This window comes from Rhinolophus sinicus, linkage group LG07 (genome assembly GCF_036562045.2).
Source record: "Rhinolophus sinicus isolate RSC01 linkage group LG07, ASM3656204v1, whole genome shotgun sequence".
Taxonomy (NCBI): Eukaryota; Metazoa; Chordata; class Mammalia; order Chiroptera; family Rhinolophidae; genus Rhinolophus; species Rhinolophus sinicus.
In genome coordinates, this window is record NC_133757.1 from 77,911,497 (window position 1) to 77,926,936 (window position 15,440).

Below are 15,440 nucleotides of genomic sequence, written 5' to 3' on the forward strand. Positions count from 1 at the left end.
GTGGGCCTTGAGTGCTGGCCAAGGTCTTCAGAGTGGTAGTGGCCCCAGACCCCAGCCGGCAGAAGAGTGGCTGTGGTCACGTGGAATGTAGGAGGTCACTAAATCCCTAAGACAACTTGAAGTGACTGGAAAGAGAGCACTCTGAATTGCGTTTGCCGGGGATGATTCTTTGGAGGCTTAAGACAGGATCTCTGTGGCCCTCTTCCCAGAGATGCTAGGGGCGCTTCTGGCTGCTCTATAATCGGGACCTCAAGAGCCTGATCTAGCTTTGAGGGTCACTGGGAATCTCCCAAGGCAGAGGTCTCTGGCCACAAAGCGTTAGGAGACTAAAGATTCAACTGGGATTGGGCATGACATCAAGCGTCCACCAGGAGGCTCCATGGCTCAGGTCGGGCGGAATGGGTTCAGGGGTCCAGGAGACTCCTGGGCAGGGCTGTCACTGGGCGTTTGGAAGGTTCAGGTTTGGGAACAGGCAGACTCTGGGTTCACTCTGGGGGAAAGTGTGCTAGGAAGGGGGTCTTGGCCGGGATGGAGTCCTGGGGTGTCCCTGTCTGGGAAGTTTCGGCCTGGGGTGGTCGCCCTTACAGCACGTCTGACCGTTTTCGGCTCGGGTAGGGGGCGCGGTCTGCGGTTTCCGGACCTCGGGGCGGGGCCTGGATGCAAGGGCGTGGTCTGGGCGGGGCCTCTACTGGATGGGGGCGTGGTCGGCAGCGGGGCGGGGCAACGCGGAAGCCTGGCGGCAGCAGCCGCGGGAGGAAATCGGGGCTAGGCCCCGGCGCTGCGCGATCCCATCCCAGTCCCAGTCCCCGCCGAGCGATCCCTGGTCCGGGCCATGGACGCGGCAGAGCCGGGTAGGCGGTCTGGGATAAGGGATCCGAGAGGGGCATCCCCCGGCTTACCCCACTTGAGGGGCCACTGTTGTCCCTCTCCTTCCATAGAGCAGGGAGAAGAATTTTTGAATGGGGAAAACTCTGGGATCCTCCACTGTGGGGACCCCCAAGCCCAGAGGGGCCTGGGACATCAGTCCCTGACCTCCCTCTCCCTTTGGAGTCTTCACCCCGGATGCCTGGGGGAGGGGGCCCAGGAAGGGGAAGTGGCCGCTTCTGCTTCTGATATTTGTGATGGGGGCAGGGTGTCATGACCGCTGATGGAGAGGGCGACGCGGCAGGATCCCCGCCCGGCTCCTCCATAGCCCAGGGAGAGGAAATGCTGATCTGGAGCCCCTGGGGCAGGGGGCTGTGGCAGAAATGTGGCAAGGTCCGACCTGTGTTTGGGGCTGTCTTTTGTGTCTCTGCTGTGTATGTTGAGTGTCATTCGTTCTTTAGGTCCCTCGTGGTTTCAGTCTGCCCGATGTGTGTTTCTGCCACAGCTCTGCGCCTGTCTGTCCCGTGTGTATATCCATCTGTCTGGCCTGAGGTCTATGTGGTTCCATTGTCAAGTCAGCTCTCCCCTAGGGACAGCGTGGCTGCATCTGGGGCATCTGTTTTGTCGCTTTGCTTCTGAGCCTGTGCATTTGTGGGTATCTCTGCTCTCTGTGTTGGGCTGTGCCTGAGCCCATCTGCCTGCCCTGAGTCAGCCCCACCCAAGCGCAGGCTCTTTCCATCCTAGCTCAGACACCCACACCATATCGTACTCTCCAAGGAGCCAGAACTTTCTGTCTCTGTCTCTCCTCTTTCTGTCTCTCTTCCCCACCCTCCAAACAACCAGCCAAGGTGCTGTGGGTGGAGGGAGGCTTCTGTTGGCCCATGTGTGACACTCCCCTCCCCCAGGGCTACCCCCGGCTCCCGAAAGCAGGAAGAGGTACAGTGACATCTTCCGGAGCCTGGACAACCTTGAGATCTCACTGGGGAATGTGTGAGTCCAAGCCTGCCCTCCTGGGTCACCCCCAAATCCTGCCAGGATCTCCAAAACACCTGAATATCCCCAAATTCAACCCCCCAAATCCACTGGCATTCCCCAAAGTAGTCCTAGAACACTCACATATCCTTGTGACCCCTTTAAACATTTGAGATCCCTATAATCCCACTCTGTGGACACCAAAGTTACCTGTAATCCTTCAAACTCTGTCTCAATCCCATAAAAAAACTCACCTGGTTTCTTCCCCCATGCCCCCATCCCCCACCCCATCCCTCAGAGTTTCCAGATACAAAAGATGTCACAGAGTTGATATCCAAGACCATCCCCAAAACTACCCTGGGGTCCCCAGCACCCCTAGGCAGGACAGACTGGGTGGAGGGTGGTATCCTAACACCCTTACCTCCCAGGACCCTTGAGATGCTGGCTGGAGAACCTGTGCTTTCAGGAGAACCAGAGCCTGACAAGACTCCCACAGCCTCTGTGGTGAGGGGTGGGGCCAAGGGGACAGGGCGGAGGGGGCCTCTGGGAGCAGGGGTGTCTGTTCTACCTGCTCCTGAATACTGTCTCCCTCCCTCTCAGACCAGTGAAACCAGCCATTGGAGTGGCCCCTCCCTGGAGGCTCCAGCACCCCTTACAGGTAGGGGACTTTGAGGCCAGGGGGTGGAGACAGAAGGAAGTCAGTCCCTCAACAAGTCATCACCGACTGCTTGTCCCGTGCATGTGGGACACTACAGTGTACACAGCAGAGCTGAGCCCCTGTCCTCAGCGAGCCCCAGTCTAGGTGGAGAATGAGTGTGAAACTGAAACCTGAACAAGTCATCACAAAGGGGTGTTTGGGGGAGCCTTAGGGTATAGAATAAGGTCCACTGGTCTGGTCTGGGGGGCTCAGGGAAGGTCAGGGTTCCATGAGAAGTCAGGGTTCATAGGTCACAGATCCACCTGTCTGCCCCAGGGGAGGAACTGGACTTGCGGCTCATTCGGACCAAGGGGGGTGTGGATGCAGCCCTGGAGTATGCCAAGACCTGGAGCCGCTATGCCAAGGAGCTACTGGCCTGGACCGAAAAGAGAGCCAGCCTCGGTGAGGGCCCCTTCCACCCAGCCCCAGGCTCCAAGCCCCAGGCCCCAGACCCCAGGCAGTGCCCACACCCTACCTGACTCAGACCCCTGCTGTCTCCCCCAGAGCTGGAATTTGCCAAAAGCATCATGAAGATCGCTGAGACTGGCAAGGTGTCAATCCACCAGCAGGTAACCATGACCAGAACCCCCCAGAGCCCAAGCCCTCCAGAACCCCAGCCCAACCCCCCTAGATTCTCAGCATCCTCCAACCCACCCCGCTCCTCACCCCCAGAGCCACATGCCCCTGCAGTACATCTATACCCTGTTTCTGGAGCATGACCTCAGCCTTGGAGCCCTGGCCGTGGAGACAGTGGCCCAGCAGAAAAGAGACTACTACCAGGTGAGGGAGCCCTACTGTCCCTGCATCATTCTGTCACAACCACTCAGCAGGAAGGCACTGTTACCAACAGTGCCATTTTGCTGACAAGGAAGCTTAGGCCCCTGGATGCTGAGGAACTTGCCCAAGGTTACCCAGCAGAGATTCAAACCAGGCTTCCTGTGCGATTGCAAAACTGTGCTTTTGTTTGTTGGTGGGGCACAGGGAGGTACTGAGTGTTCCAGGAAGAGAGACTTGGCATCTCTGGGTCCAGACAGAAAGGATAAGGTGACCACTAAGACTCTGTGGAGACATGGGGGTGGGGGAGAACAGGTCTGAGTGAGAAGACCCCCCAGAGAGTGCAGACCTAGAAGAGGGTCCAGAGGATGAAAGGCGCATGGCCTCGGGTAACGGAAGGACCTGGTGGCCCTGAGACAGCATCCCCATCCCTCATCCTCGCCAGCCCCTGGCTGCCAAGCGGACTGAGATTGAGAAGTGGCGGAAGGAGTTCAAGGAGCAGTGGATGAAAGAGCAGAAGCGTATGGTGAGGCCCAGGGTGGGCGAGGGCACCCTAGGGGAGGAGAGGAAGGAGCGCTGACCCTGACCGTGCTCCTGCCCCGCCCCCAGAATGAGGCTGTGCAGGCGCTACGGCGGGCCCAGCTCCAGTATGTACAACGCAGCGAGGATCTGCGGGTGCGTTCCCAGGCATCTCCCGAGGACCCAGCCCCCCAGGCCTCGCCCGGACCCAGCAAGCAGCAGGAGCGGCGGCGGCGCTCGCGCGAGGAAGCCCAGGCCAAGGTGGGGACCCCCTCTGCATGCCCCACCCCAGTGCTTTGGTGCCCCCTGGGCCATGCTGTCTCCCACACGCGCCGGGCCTTGGTTCCTCCAGGCGCAGGAGGCTGAGGCCCTGTACCAGGGCTGCGTCCGCGAGGCCAATGCAAGGCAGCAGGACTTAGAGGCGGCCAAGCAGCGGATTGTGTCCCACATACGCAAGCTGGTGCTGCAGGGGGATGAAGTGATGAGGCGGGTGAGACCCTTCTCCCCACCCCCCTCTGCACTCTCCTGGTTTGGGACCCAGCTGAGTGCTGCCAGGATGATTGGGCGGAGCTCTGACCAGCCACTACCTTCCTCCCTAAGCCACCTCCCACTGCCGGACCTCGCCCCCAAACTCTGAGTAAGCTGGTGCCTCCAAGGGTCAGCTCCCTACCTCCACCCTGCCCTCTCACGCACGTGTGGTCTCCACCTGGCAGGTGACCCTGGGACTGTTCAGGCTGCGAGGGGCACAAGCAGAGCGTGGTCCCCGCGCCTTCGCCGCATTGGCAGAGTGCTGTGCACCCTTCGAGCCCGGTCAGCGCTACCAGGAGTTCGTGAGGGCACTGCGGCCTGAGGCCCCCCCACCTCCACCGCCTGCCTTCTCCTTCCAGGAGTTCGTACCTTCCCTGAACAGGTGGGCCCCTAAGATCACCGTCAGGTGGAGAGGCAGCTCCAGAGACACAGTGCCAATTGTTGGCATCCTGAGGCTTGCAACTCAGGGTCAGAAAACTCAAAGCCTCAGTACTGGGACTTAGTACCCAAGGCTCTCTTTTTGGAGGTGGAGAGCTTGTCCCAGTCCTGAGAGGGTCAAGACTTTGGGATTACTGCACTGGGGGCCACCGATTTGCATACACATCAGGGCTTGCAGACCCAAGTACTTGGAGTTGGATCCAAGGCACGATGCCTGAGTACTGTTACCCCTGGCCAGTGTCCTGGTTCTTAGAGCCCTCAAACCTATCTTCTCAGCTCCCCTCAAGACACAAGAAAAAAGCTCTCCGGCCCCCCACCTCCACGGCTGGATGAGAGTGCTGAGCCAGGCCCTTGGGAGGACACAGGCACAGGCTGGCAGGGTGAGTGTAGTGAAGGTTGGGCAGGAGCCATGGTGGGACAGGGGGTCATCCTAATTGACTTGTCCCCTCCTAGGGACTCCGGGCCCCACTCCAGGCAGTGATGTGGACAGCATGGGCGGTGGCAGCGAGTCTCGATCCCAGGACTCTCCCACGTCCAGCCCAGGTGGGGCCAGGACCTGGCCTGACCCACTCCTGATCTCTGATCATCCTCCAGCCCCTGGCCAGGCTCTGACCTTCAGTCTCTAACCTATCCTTTGACCTACCCACACCCTTGACCTATTTCCTCAACCTCTGAACTATCTGACCCCATCATGACCTCTGACACTTTCCCCAAAGGGCATCTGTGGGTGGTTCTGGAAGGCCTGAAAACTAGAAATGTCTCCTTCGACTTGGAGCCTCCCATGAGCCCTGTGACCCCCGACCTCTGTGACCCTCTGACTCCAGGTCCTGGCATGAGGCGGCTGGTGAAGATCTCATCCATAGGCACCGAGTCCTCGGATGATTTTGAGGAGCGAGACCCTGGTGAGGCTGGAAGCAGGTTGGGCATGTGGGGAAGTGGTGGCCAGGCCCCCCTGACCCTATTTTCCTGCAGACCTGGGAGATGGGCTCGAGAATGGGTCAGGCAGCCCCTTCAGGAAGTGGACACTGTCCAACGCGGCCCAGACCCACCGGCTGCGGCGGCTGAGGGGCCCAGCCAAGTGCCGGGAGTGCGAGGCCTTCATGGTCAGCGGGACCGAGTGTGAGGAGGTATGGCCTGGGCCGATGACTCAATGCCCTCTGCTGACCGCCAGTGACCTCCTTCACCCCAGGCACCTCCATGACCTGGTCTTCCTATGACCTTCCCTCCCCGAGGACTAACCCTAATCTGATGACTTCTGTGAGCTTCCCGTTCCCTAAGGATCCTTACACCTTCTCTTCCCCTGCTGACCCCTAATGACCTCCCTGACCCGGTGACCTACCCCCCAGTGCTTTCTGACCTGCCACAAGCGCTGCCTGGAGACTCTGCTAATCCTCTGCGGACACAGGCGGCTCCCAGCCCGGACAGCCCTTTTTGGGGTCGACTTCCTGCAGCTGCCCAGGGACTTCCCGGAAGAGGTGCCCTTTCTAGTCACCCGATGCACAGCCGAGATAGAACAGCGCGCCCTGGGTGTGCAGGTGCCACTTTGATCCTTAACTTTTGACCATCCCAGCAGTGACCCAGACCTCTATGGCGGTATTAAAACCTAGGTGTCTATTTCCCACCCTACCCTGCAGGGCATTTATCGAGTCAGCGGGTCCCGGGTCCGTGTGGAACGGCTATGCCAAGCTTTCGAGAATGGCCGAGCGTTGGTGGACCTGTCGGGAAACTCACCTCATGATGTCTCATGTGTCCTCAAGCGATTCCTCCAGGAGGTGGGTGCTCGGGGGGCAGGGGGCAGGGGGCAGGGTGGGCTTAAGCTAAGGAACCTCTGCAGCCCACCCACACCCATGTCCCCGCTGCCCTTCCACCCCCAGCTCACTGACCCTGTGGTCCCCTTCCACTTCTACGACGCCTTCATCTCTCTGGCTAAGACCCTGCATGCAGACCCTGGGCACGACCCTGGGACCCCCAGCCCCAGCCCTGAGGTTATCCGCTTGCTGAAGACCCTCTTGACACAGCTGCCTGACTCTAACTACAATACTCTGCGGCACTTGGTGGCCCATCTGTTCAGGTGTGCACTGTCCCTGACCTAGAAACAGGACTTCTGACCTGAGGCATGGATCTGTGATCCCTTCCCTGGACATGTGTGTCTACTGACCCCTGGGACTGATCCCTGACACTGACCACTGACTTCTGACCTCTGCATGTATTTCCTGAGCTCCGAACCTTAATACATGACTCCTGACTTTGGGTGCCTACCCCTGAACCCTATAGCTGGGCATGTAACTGCTGGTCTCAAACAATGCCCAGGACCACTGACCCGTGACTTGGGCAAGTCGCCACTAGCCTTGCCTTCAGGTCCTACCCAATGGCCATTGACTGTGCACTCTGTGCCTTTACCCTTCTCCTCACCCCATCCCCAGAGTGGCTGCACAGTTTGAGGAAAACAAGATGTCTGCCAACAACTTGGGCATTGTGTTTGGGCCCACACTGCTGCGGCCACCGGACAGTCCTGGGGCAGCTGGCACCGGCTCTGTTACTTACCTCCTGGACTCCGGGCACCAGGCCCAGCTTGTCGAGTTCCTCATCATGCACTACGAGCAGATCTTCGGGATGGACGAGCTCCCCCTGGCCACTGAGCCTCCACCTCAAGACCCCAGCCCAGCCCCGGGGTCCCTCACAACGAGCCCCCAGCCACCACCCCCACACCTTGCCCCGGATCCCCTGCCCACAGCTCCAGCCTCAGACCCTGACCCAGACCCTGAGCCCCAATGTGCCCTGGAGAAGCATCCCGAGGCCACACCTCCCGAGGTAGGAACCTGCTGGGCGAACAGACATGAGAAGGGTCTTCTCTCCGTTTCATCCTCTTTCCTGTCTTCCTTTCCTTTTAAAGGTGTCTCTTTCATTCCTTCCTTATTTACCCAGGCCTCATTTTTGAAGGAAAAGTGAGGAATGGAGTGGTGGGTAATGGAAAAACATTAGGGTAGACTCCTGCAGAGGTACTAACATGGGTGATCATTTCTTCAACAGAATATTTATTGAACACCTACTGTGTACTAAGCATTGTTCTAGACATTACAGATACATCAGTGAGCAGAATGTTCAAAGACCCCATTCTCTTGGTACCTGCATTCTCCTGGGAAAGAAATCAACGAAAAACAAGAAATATAATACAGAGTCAGTTATATAGGATATTACAAGGTAACAAGTACTATACAGAAAAGAAAGGGTAGCATAAGGTAAGCGATATCAGGGGCACCAAAGTGAGTGATGGGCAGTTTGCAGCAGTAAGTGGGATGGTGTGAGCAGGTTTCATTAGAAGGTGAATTTGAGCAAAGATTGGAAGGATGTGAAGGAGGAGTAAACCAGGTGGAGATCAGAGGGAGTGTGTTCCAGGCACAGGTAATAGCCAGTGCAAAAGCCCTGAGGTCGGAGCATATCTACCTGGTACGTCCAGGGCCCAGTTCGGAACCCTGAGGTTGGAGCATACATACCTGGTATGTCCAGGGCCCAGTTCAACACTGATGAATGAGTGAGAGGAATGTGGTTGAAAGTGACACCAAAGAGAGGTCTGTAGGCCACCACTTACTATGCACAGATGCTTTATCAGCTTCCTGTCATCCTCACCACAGCCCCGAGTGATGGATACTGTTAGTGAAAAACATTTATAAATGAGACTCCTAGGGGGGTTTCCCTGTCTTTCAGATCCTGCTACACCTACGTTTCTGAGTACGCAATGTGCTGTGAGATTCTGAGAACTGGAATTGCTCAGAATTGCTCAGGACAGTATCTGACATATAGAACTTCAGCTGCTGTTAGCATTTAGCTAAAGGCAGAACTGAGAATATAGAACTAAAAAGTGGGCATAAGGTTGCAGAAAACAGCAGGAAGGAGATTCACCTCATCCTAGTGTGGAGATGGCTAAGTCACAACCTGGCCTGGCCCTCTGCTAAACAAGGACATTCCTGCCCTCAGGGAGCCCACAGTTGAGACTAATGACGTTGCCCTGCACAATGGGACAAGCAATACCCTGTTAAGGGCATCATCTCTCCCTCGACACCAAAACTGCAAAGGAACTTGCATGTCCAGGAACAAACCCTCAGTTCTCCAAGAGTCTTGAGTCTCAAAACACTGGGATTTTATTGTTGGCATCTTGGTCTTGGATTTCTCCCTGCAGATTCCCACTCCACAGAGTGACCTGAGAGAGGAAGGGGCTGAAGACACCAACGAGGAGAGAGGGGAAGGTGAGTGTTTGGAAGGAATCCAGCCGTTCTGGGGTTGCCCAGGGACCTTGACTGAGAGATGAGTCCTGGGGGGATATCCAGAGGACTTAGGGGTGCTCAGCATTGACTACCCCATCCCACAGTGTCCAGCCATGGCCCCGATGACTCACTCCTGGGGACACAGTCTCGTGGCCACTTCAGCCGCCAGCCAGTGAAGTATCCCCGGGGAGGGGTGCGGCCTGTCACCCACCAGCTGTCGAGCTTGGCCCTGGTTGCTTCCAAATTGTGTGAGGAGACCCCTGTCACACAAGGGCACCAAGGGAGCTTGGGGAGGAGGGGGCTCGGCCCTACTGCTGCCTCCCGGGACGGCAGCCCCCTGCGCCGTGCCCCACTGCCCAAGCATTTTGAAATCACCCAGGAGACTGCCCGGCTACTCTCCAAGCTGCACAGTGAGGCTGTGCCCAAGGCCACCTGCTGCCCGGACCTCCAACCTGAGGAAGTCGAAGACCATCTCTGACCATCCCAGCATTCTAACCAAGCGGTCCAGGACTGAGGAGATGGACACATTTCTCCCTAGAAGTTCAATGTTAGAGGGTCTGAAGAGTTCATAAAGAAAAACTACACTCCTGGGGGTAGACTAAACCCTTTTGGGGGCAATGTAGCAGCATCTCCCCACTACACACAGGTCTCTGCCAAACATCAGGGCCACTCAGTTTCAGAGGTCACTCAGGGTTAACACTCAGGTTCAGTACAGGTCACAAGATCCTTGGAATCCATCCTGGTTTCAGACCTTTGGGACAGGGGTGCCTTTTGCCACTTTGGTTGTAGCCATTTCCCACTGCCCCACCTGCCTCCTTAGCTGACCCCAAGTGACCAGCTATTGGAGAGGGAGAGGGACAGCCCAGACACATCCTGGTGGTGCCTGGGGTCTGATAACCTCTGAATAAAATGTGTCTTTATATGCTTGAGTGTCTTTCTTTGCCAGGTGAGGGCAGCATCCTCTGGCCTCATTTTACCATTTATCAGGAAAACTGAGACCCCCTTTCTTTGCACCTACAGGCAGTCTGGGCTGGACTTGGGCACCGGGCTGAGTCACAGCGGTCCGGCCTTCCCGGAGCTCCGCATCCCCACTCGGTCATGCCTAATCAAACAAATAGAACAAAGTGTAGATAACCGGGACAATGGAGCTGTGTGCTCTGGGCCGTGGGAGCCCAGGGCCACCACAGGCCTGGATTGGGCAGGGGACAGAGCCGCCGGGGGCGGGGGCGTGGGGGCGTGATTGCAAGAAACTCGAGTGTGTTAGTACGGTCAGCTGAGGCCGAAGAGGTCCACGGGACTCGGGAGGCCGCGGCGCGCAGCAGCTCAGCTTTGGGGAAGCTGAGACTGGGAGGGGGTCCGGGCGGTGGGAGCCTGGTCGGATCAGGGCGTGGCTTGGAACTCGGCGGCGGATTGGACGCGAGGGAGCGGGGTGGGGCCGGGACGGGGGTGCGGACCCTGGGACCACCCGGAGCTGAGCCCGGGCGCCGTGAGGTCACCGCGGGAATTCTCCGGCCGCGAGTGACTCAGCTGCCCCGAAGGCCCGAAACTGAGGGCGCGCGAGGTGTGCGGGGACCGGGAGGGGTCCCACGCCGGAAGTGGGAAGGGGTGACCAAGGAGCCTCGAGGCAGGCAGGAAATGGGGGGCTACGGTTCCGGGCGACCCAATCCTCGCGGGGCCGCGGAGGCGGGGCTCCTCCAGGTGGCGGGGATGGGGCGGGGCTTCCCCAGGTGGTGGGGGCGGGGCGCCGGGGCTAGACGGGGACGGAGCCTTGGGGGCGGGACCCCGCCTCCCGCGCTCTCTCTGCCGCCCGCGCTAGGCGCACCCGCACGCTACTCCGCTCCCGCCGGTTTACTGGGCCATGGGTCTACCGCCCGCCCCGACCCCCAGCGAGGCCGCTCCGTCTGCGGCGTGACGGGCGGCCCAGGTGAGGCCCGCATGGACGGGGACGGGTGGACACGGGTCCCAGGGAGGGCGTGGCAGTGCCCGCCGGGTTCGGGCGCCCACCTCTCTTCTCCTTCCCTGGCCCCCGCTACTCCCTCAGCCTTGGGGGCCCTGGGAAGCCCCTCCAGCCGCTGCCTTCCTGGGTTCCAGAGGCCACCAGGGTCCTCCGTCCCACCCGGAAGAGCCCGATGCCCCGCCCGCTTCAGGAGCGCTCTTGCCCAAAGCCTGCCGTCCAACTTTTGGAGCTGTCTCCAAGTCACCTCCACGCCCAAACACTGGCCTCCTGCAGAGTCCCAAAAATGACCCCACCATGCACACATGCCTCCTGGGCTCTACTCTCTGCAGTGACTCCGACACCAAACTGACCCCCCTCTACTTTCACATCTGACCCCTTTGTCCTGCCCCAACACCCTCCACCAACACACATTGGGCCCAGATTGGCAGCATGTGGTCAGAGGGGTTTTCTTTAGATTAAAAAAGGAAACCAATTGGAAAAGAAAAAAACAAATAAATAAATCCAGCCAGTAGTTTGATTTGGGAGATATCTTTGTCACCGTCTTAATAGTAAATAAGTGACAGGTGTCCCCGTCCATCGAGCTTCTTTTCCAGATCACCCCTGGTCCCCACTACCACCACTTTGCCCTGAGGCATCTGAGTTTGAGACCCTTGTCTTTTCTGTCCTGACCCTCTCCTCTGGGTGCTGTTTCTTTCACCAAGCACTGCCTGCATTGACCTTTCCCTCTATGCATCTAGATGGTCACCATGGGCCAATGTTACTACAACGAGACCATCGGCTTCTTCTACAACAACAGTGGCAAGGAGCTCAGCTCCCACTGGCGGCCCAAAGATGTGGTTGTGGTGGCACTGGGGCTGACTGTCAGTGTGCTGGTGCTGCTGACCAACCTGCTGGTCATCGCAGCCATCGCCTCCAACCGTCGCTTCCACCAGCCTATTTACTACCTGCTTGGCAACCTGGCCGCAGCCGACCTCTTTGCTGGCGTGGCCTACCTCTTCCTCATGTTCCATACCGGCCCACGAACGGCCCGGCTCTCCCTCCAGGGCTGGTTCGTGCGGCAGGGCCTGCTGGACACAAGCCTGACAGCGTCAGTGGCCACACTGCTGGCTATCGCCATGGAGCGGCACCGCAGCGTGATGGCCGTGCAACTGCACAGCCGCCTGCCCCGCGGCCGTGTTGTCATGCTCATTGTGGGCGTGTGGGTGGCCGCTCTGGGCCTGGGGCTGCTGCCTGCCCACTCCTGGCACTGCCTCTGTGCCCTGGACAGCTGCTCACGCATGGCCCCCCTGCTCAGCCGCTCATACCTGGCCGTCTGGGCCCTGTCCAGCCTGCTCGTCTTCCTGCTCATGGTGGCTGTCTACACCCGCATTTTCTTCTATGTGCGACGGCGGGTTCAGCGCATGGCGGAGCATGTCAGCTGCCACCCCCGCTACCGCGAGACCACGCTCAGCTTGGTCAAGACTGTTGTCATCATCCTGGGTGAGTGGGACCCCACTTCCCCCAACTCCTCCAAGACCTGATGGAGTATGATGGGAGGCGTTGATTGGGTGGGGAATGTTCTCCAAGGAGGTGATATCTCAGCAGAGACCTGAATGCTGAAGGAGGGAAAAGAGTTCCAAGCAGAGAAAACAAGAAGGTGAGAGTCCAGGCAGGACCCGGCCAGCACCTCCAGAGAGGAGAGGAGGTCAGCACGGCCTCAAAGGGCACAGACGGCAGTCTAATTTTGTCCTGAGTTCTGTGGGAAGCCCTTAAGAGTTTTTAGTAGGGAGTAATGTAGTCACTCTGGCTGTTGAAATGTAGGGTGGTCTTTGTGGAGGTGACAAGAGGATTTCCTGTTAGGACACACACACACACACACCCCCACACACACACACCCCAAGAACAAGGAACAATTCTTCCCAGTGATCCCCTTCTCCCCACCAAGTAACTGGTCTATCCCACAGTGACCTCCTTTCCCCCATAAAACAATCCTCCACGTACGCGTAGAAACATCCAGGGCTAGAGCTACCACGTACCAGATAGGAAAGGTGTCGCTTCTAACAGACAAATCAGAGAAAGGCGTCCCCTCTTACCAATTCTGCCTTATCATGCTGCCAAGGCAGCAAAACAGGCCACCCTGGCACTGCAAACCACGGCTGCTGTCCAAGCTCTCGATACCCCTCCAGTCCTGAGCTCAGAGCCATGGGTGCCAGGCCCCCCGACAGCTGACCCTGCTCACCTCAGGTTCCATCCCACAGGGGCATTTGTGGTCTGCTGGACACCGGCGCAGGTGGTGCTGCTCCTGGACGGTCTGGACTGCAAGTCTTGCAACGTCCTGGCTGTGGAAAAGTATTTCCTACTCTTGGCTGAGGCCAACTCGCTGGTCAATGCCGTGGTGTACTCGTGTCGCGATGCTGAGATGCGCCGCACCTTCCGCCGCCTCCTCTGCTGTCTGTGCCTGCGCCAGTCCACCCGCGAGTCCGCCCGCTGTGCATCCTCTGCCCGGATAGGTGCCAGCACTCGCATCATGCTTCCTGAGAATGGCCACCCATTGATGGACTCCACCCTTTAGCCAACCTCGGACTTCAACAGGATGCAGCAAGTACCAGATGGCACCCCTGACAACTCGTGGATGTGCCTGGCTCAACCCAATCTGAGGGACAGAATTAAAGGCAGACCCTTGGTCTAGATGGCACGACACCAGTGCCAGGCCTTCCCAGATACAACTCTACTCCAGCGCCTATGGGTGCGTGGGCATCTGGCTCTTCAGTGATCTCAGGTTGTGGGGTTTTTAATGAACATTTTTCTGTTTTTACTGCACATCCCTGGTAAACCCTGTGGACCTCTTCTTTGTCCGTGGTGGTATGGCTGCTAAAGGTGGGAGAGATGAGGTCTCTCTCAGGCCAAGCTGCCCAGTATGACAAAGACGGACCGTGGATACACCGTCTATCTCTGCCTGAGGCTGATTCTCCAGGGGCACAGACTGAGGGGTGCTCAGTGGGAGCTAGGAAAGGTGTGTGGCCCCTTGCAGCCTCTGGCACTTGCCTGCCCCCATTAGACTTAAGGGCTTCCATGGGGGAGGGCATGTTAAGGAGTAAACCCTTCTTTCTCCTCTGAGGTCTCCAAAGCACTTTCTGTCATCAACTCAGTCTGTCGCTGTGTCCCAGAATTGTCCGCCTCAGCTTTAGCCAGGCAGGGATCCTTCCACATAGCATCTCCTCAGTCCTGTTCTCATTCACCTTCAGTCTCTGACTGGCTGTCACTCCATCTCTCTTGGAGGCTTGCGTCTGTTCCCTCTTGCCTGTCTTCTCCACTTCTTCCCCTGCCTCCAACTAGCTGCCTGCCTGTCTCCATCCTCTGGAACCCAGAGTAGTCTGTGGCCTGTGTGAGTCTTCTCTCTCCCACCTGCCCTTTTATCTGAGCCCAGGTTGTTACCAGTTAGGTGTGTCCATCCCATTGCACACCACACTTACGGGCCAGAGGTACTGGGGTCCATGGAGCAAGGTGAAAATTCGAGTGTTGCCATTTCTCAGGCTCCTCTCATGTTACCTGGCACACTGACAAGCATTTTAGGTGCATTATTTCATCATTACCTGCAGGTATTACACTTATTTGCACGTGAGGACAGTGGCTCAGAGAGGTTGAAATCTGGCCCATGGGTACACAGCTTTGAAAGGGCACAGAGATGCATCGAGGGACTATAGAGGCCCCTGGAGAAAGGGATTCAGATTCCCACAAAGTGTGGAGTTGATCACAAGCTCAGCCTGATTTTCCCCTCACCTCACTGCCCCCCAAGGCCTCAAATATGCCATACTCGTGATGATGAGCCCCCTCTTTGATGCTCATAGCTCAGCGTGGTACAGACCAGGATCTGGATTCTCTGCTTCCACCTAAGGAGGAGACAGGGTGATGACCCACTTCACGTTCACATTGAATAACAGCCAAATTTGAACCCAGGCCTTCCATCAGCGGCCAAATTCTTAAACTAGTAAAGTATGCATTGCCAAAGAACCGAAAACATCTAGGTCCTTCTACATTAAATGAGGTTAGGATTCCCTTCGAGAAAACCCCCTGCCCTAAGGCAGCTCTGTGAGGAAGCAGAATGAACTGGGGCACTGGGTACTTCTCCAAGGTCCAAGGTAGGCAGCATGGCTCCTAGGGCCTGGGGCCTGAACCTCCAGAGGTGATGACCCAAGCCAGCAGCTTCCACCATGTGCCTGGCCACATGCCCATGAAAGCTGCCGTCCTTGCCTCCATGGAGCTCTGGGCTTTTTGACAGACATGTCACTTTGGGGGCCAAGGCAGCCAAGCAATCCCTAGTTTCCAAAAGGCAGCTCTGCGTTTTACCTGCTCTGAGCTGGCTACTCTTAGTATCCTCCAGATTCTAACTCACACTCCTTAAATATTCTTTGGGATTTTGTCCCTTCAGTTTTTCCCTCTTGTAGGTCTC

General features: G+C 57.7%; 2 protein-coding genes across 5 annotated transcripts; both read left to right on the forward strand.

Moving 5' to 3' along the window:
- Nucleotides 1-709: 709 nt before the first annotated feature.
- Nucleotides 710-9,976, forward strand: GMIP (GEM interacting protein). 3 transcript variants are annotated; one of them, XM_019737031.2, is made up of 22 exons: nt 710-851; nt 1,132-1,257; nt 1,770-1,854; nt 2,265-2,340; nt 2,437-2,494; nt 2,810-2,935; nt 3,038-3,102; nt 3,206-3,313; nt 3,753-3,833; nt 3,917-4,087; nt 4,179-4,316; nt 4,540-4,736; nt 5,069-5,172; nt 5,246-5,335; nt 5,617-5,694; nt 5,765-5,919; nt 6,139-6,327; nt 6,427-6,564; nt 6,667-6,863; nt 7,216-7,603; nt 8,970-9,036; nt 9,159-9,976. In XM_019737031.2, the coding sequence occupies exons 2-22, from the start codon at nt 1,248-1,250 to the stop codon at nt 9,530-9,532; spliced, it is 2,895 nt and encodes a 964-aa protein (XP_019592590.2). In that variant the 5' UTR covers nt 710-851; nt 1,132-1,247; the 3' UTR covers nt 9,533-9,976. The 3 variants fall into 3 exon arrangements, with proteins under 3 accessions (XP_019592590.2, XP_019592589.2, XP_019592593.2); XM_019737030.2 differs by lacking the exon at nt 1,132-1,257; XM_019737034.2 differs by lacking the exon at nt 1,132-1,257 and having other exon boundaries at nt 9,434-9,976.
- A 500-nt stretch (nt 9,977-10,476) lies between these two features.
- On the forward strand, nt 10,477-14,104 carry LPAR2 (lysophosphatidic acid receptor 2). 2 transcript variants are annotated; one of them, XM_074337798.1, is made up of 3 exons: nt 10,477-10,615; nt 11,749-12,490; nt 13,249-14,104. In XM_074337798.1, exons 2-3 carry the CDS (start codon nt 11,749-11,751, stop codon nt 13,560-13,562), a joined length of 1,056 nt encoding a protein of 351 aa, XP_074193899.1. In that variant the 5' UTR covers nt 10,477-10,615; the 3' UTR covers nt 13,563-14,104. The 2 variants fall into 2 exon arrangements, with proteins under 2 accessions (XP_074193899.1, XP_019592528.2); XM_019736969.2 differs by lacking the exon at nt 10,477-10,615 and adding an exon at nt 10,662-10,978.
- The last annotated feature ends 1,336 nt before the right edge of the window (nt 14,105-15,440 follow it).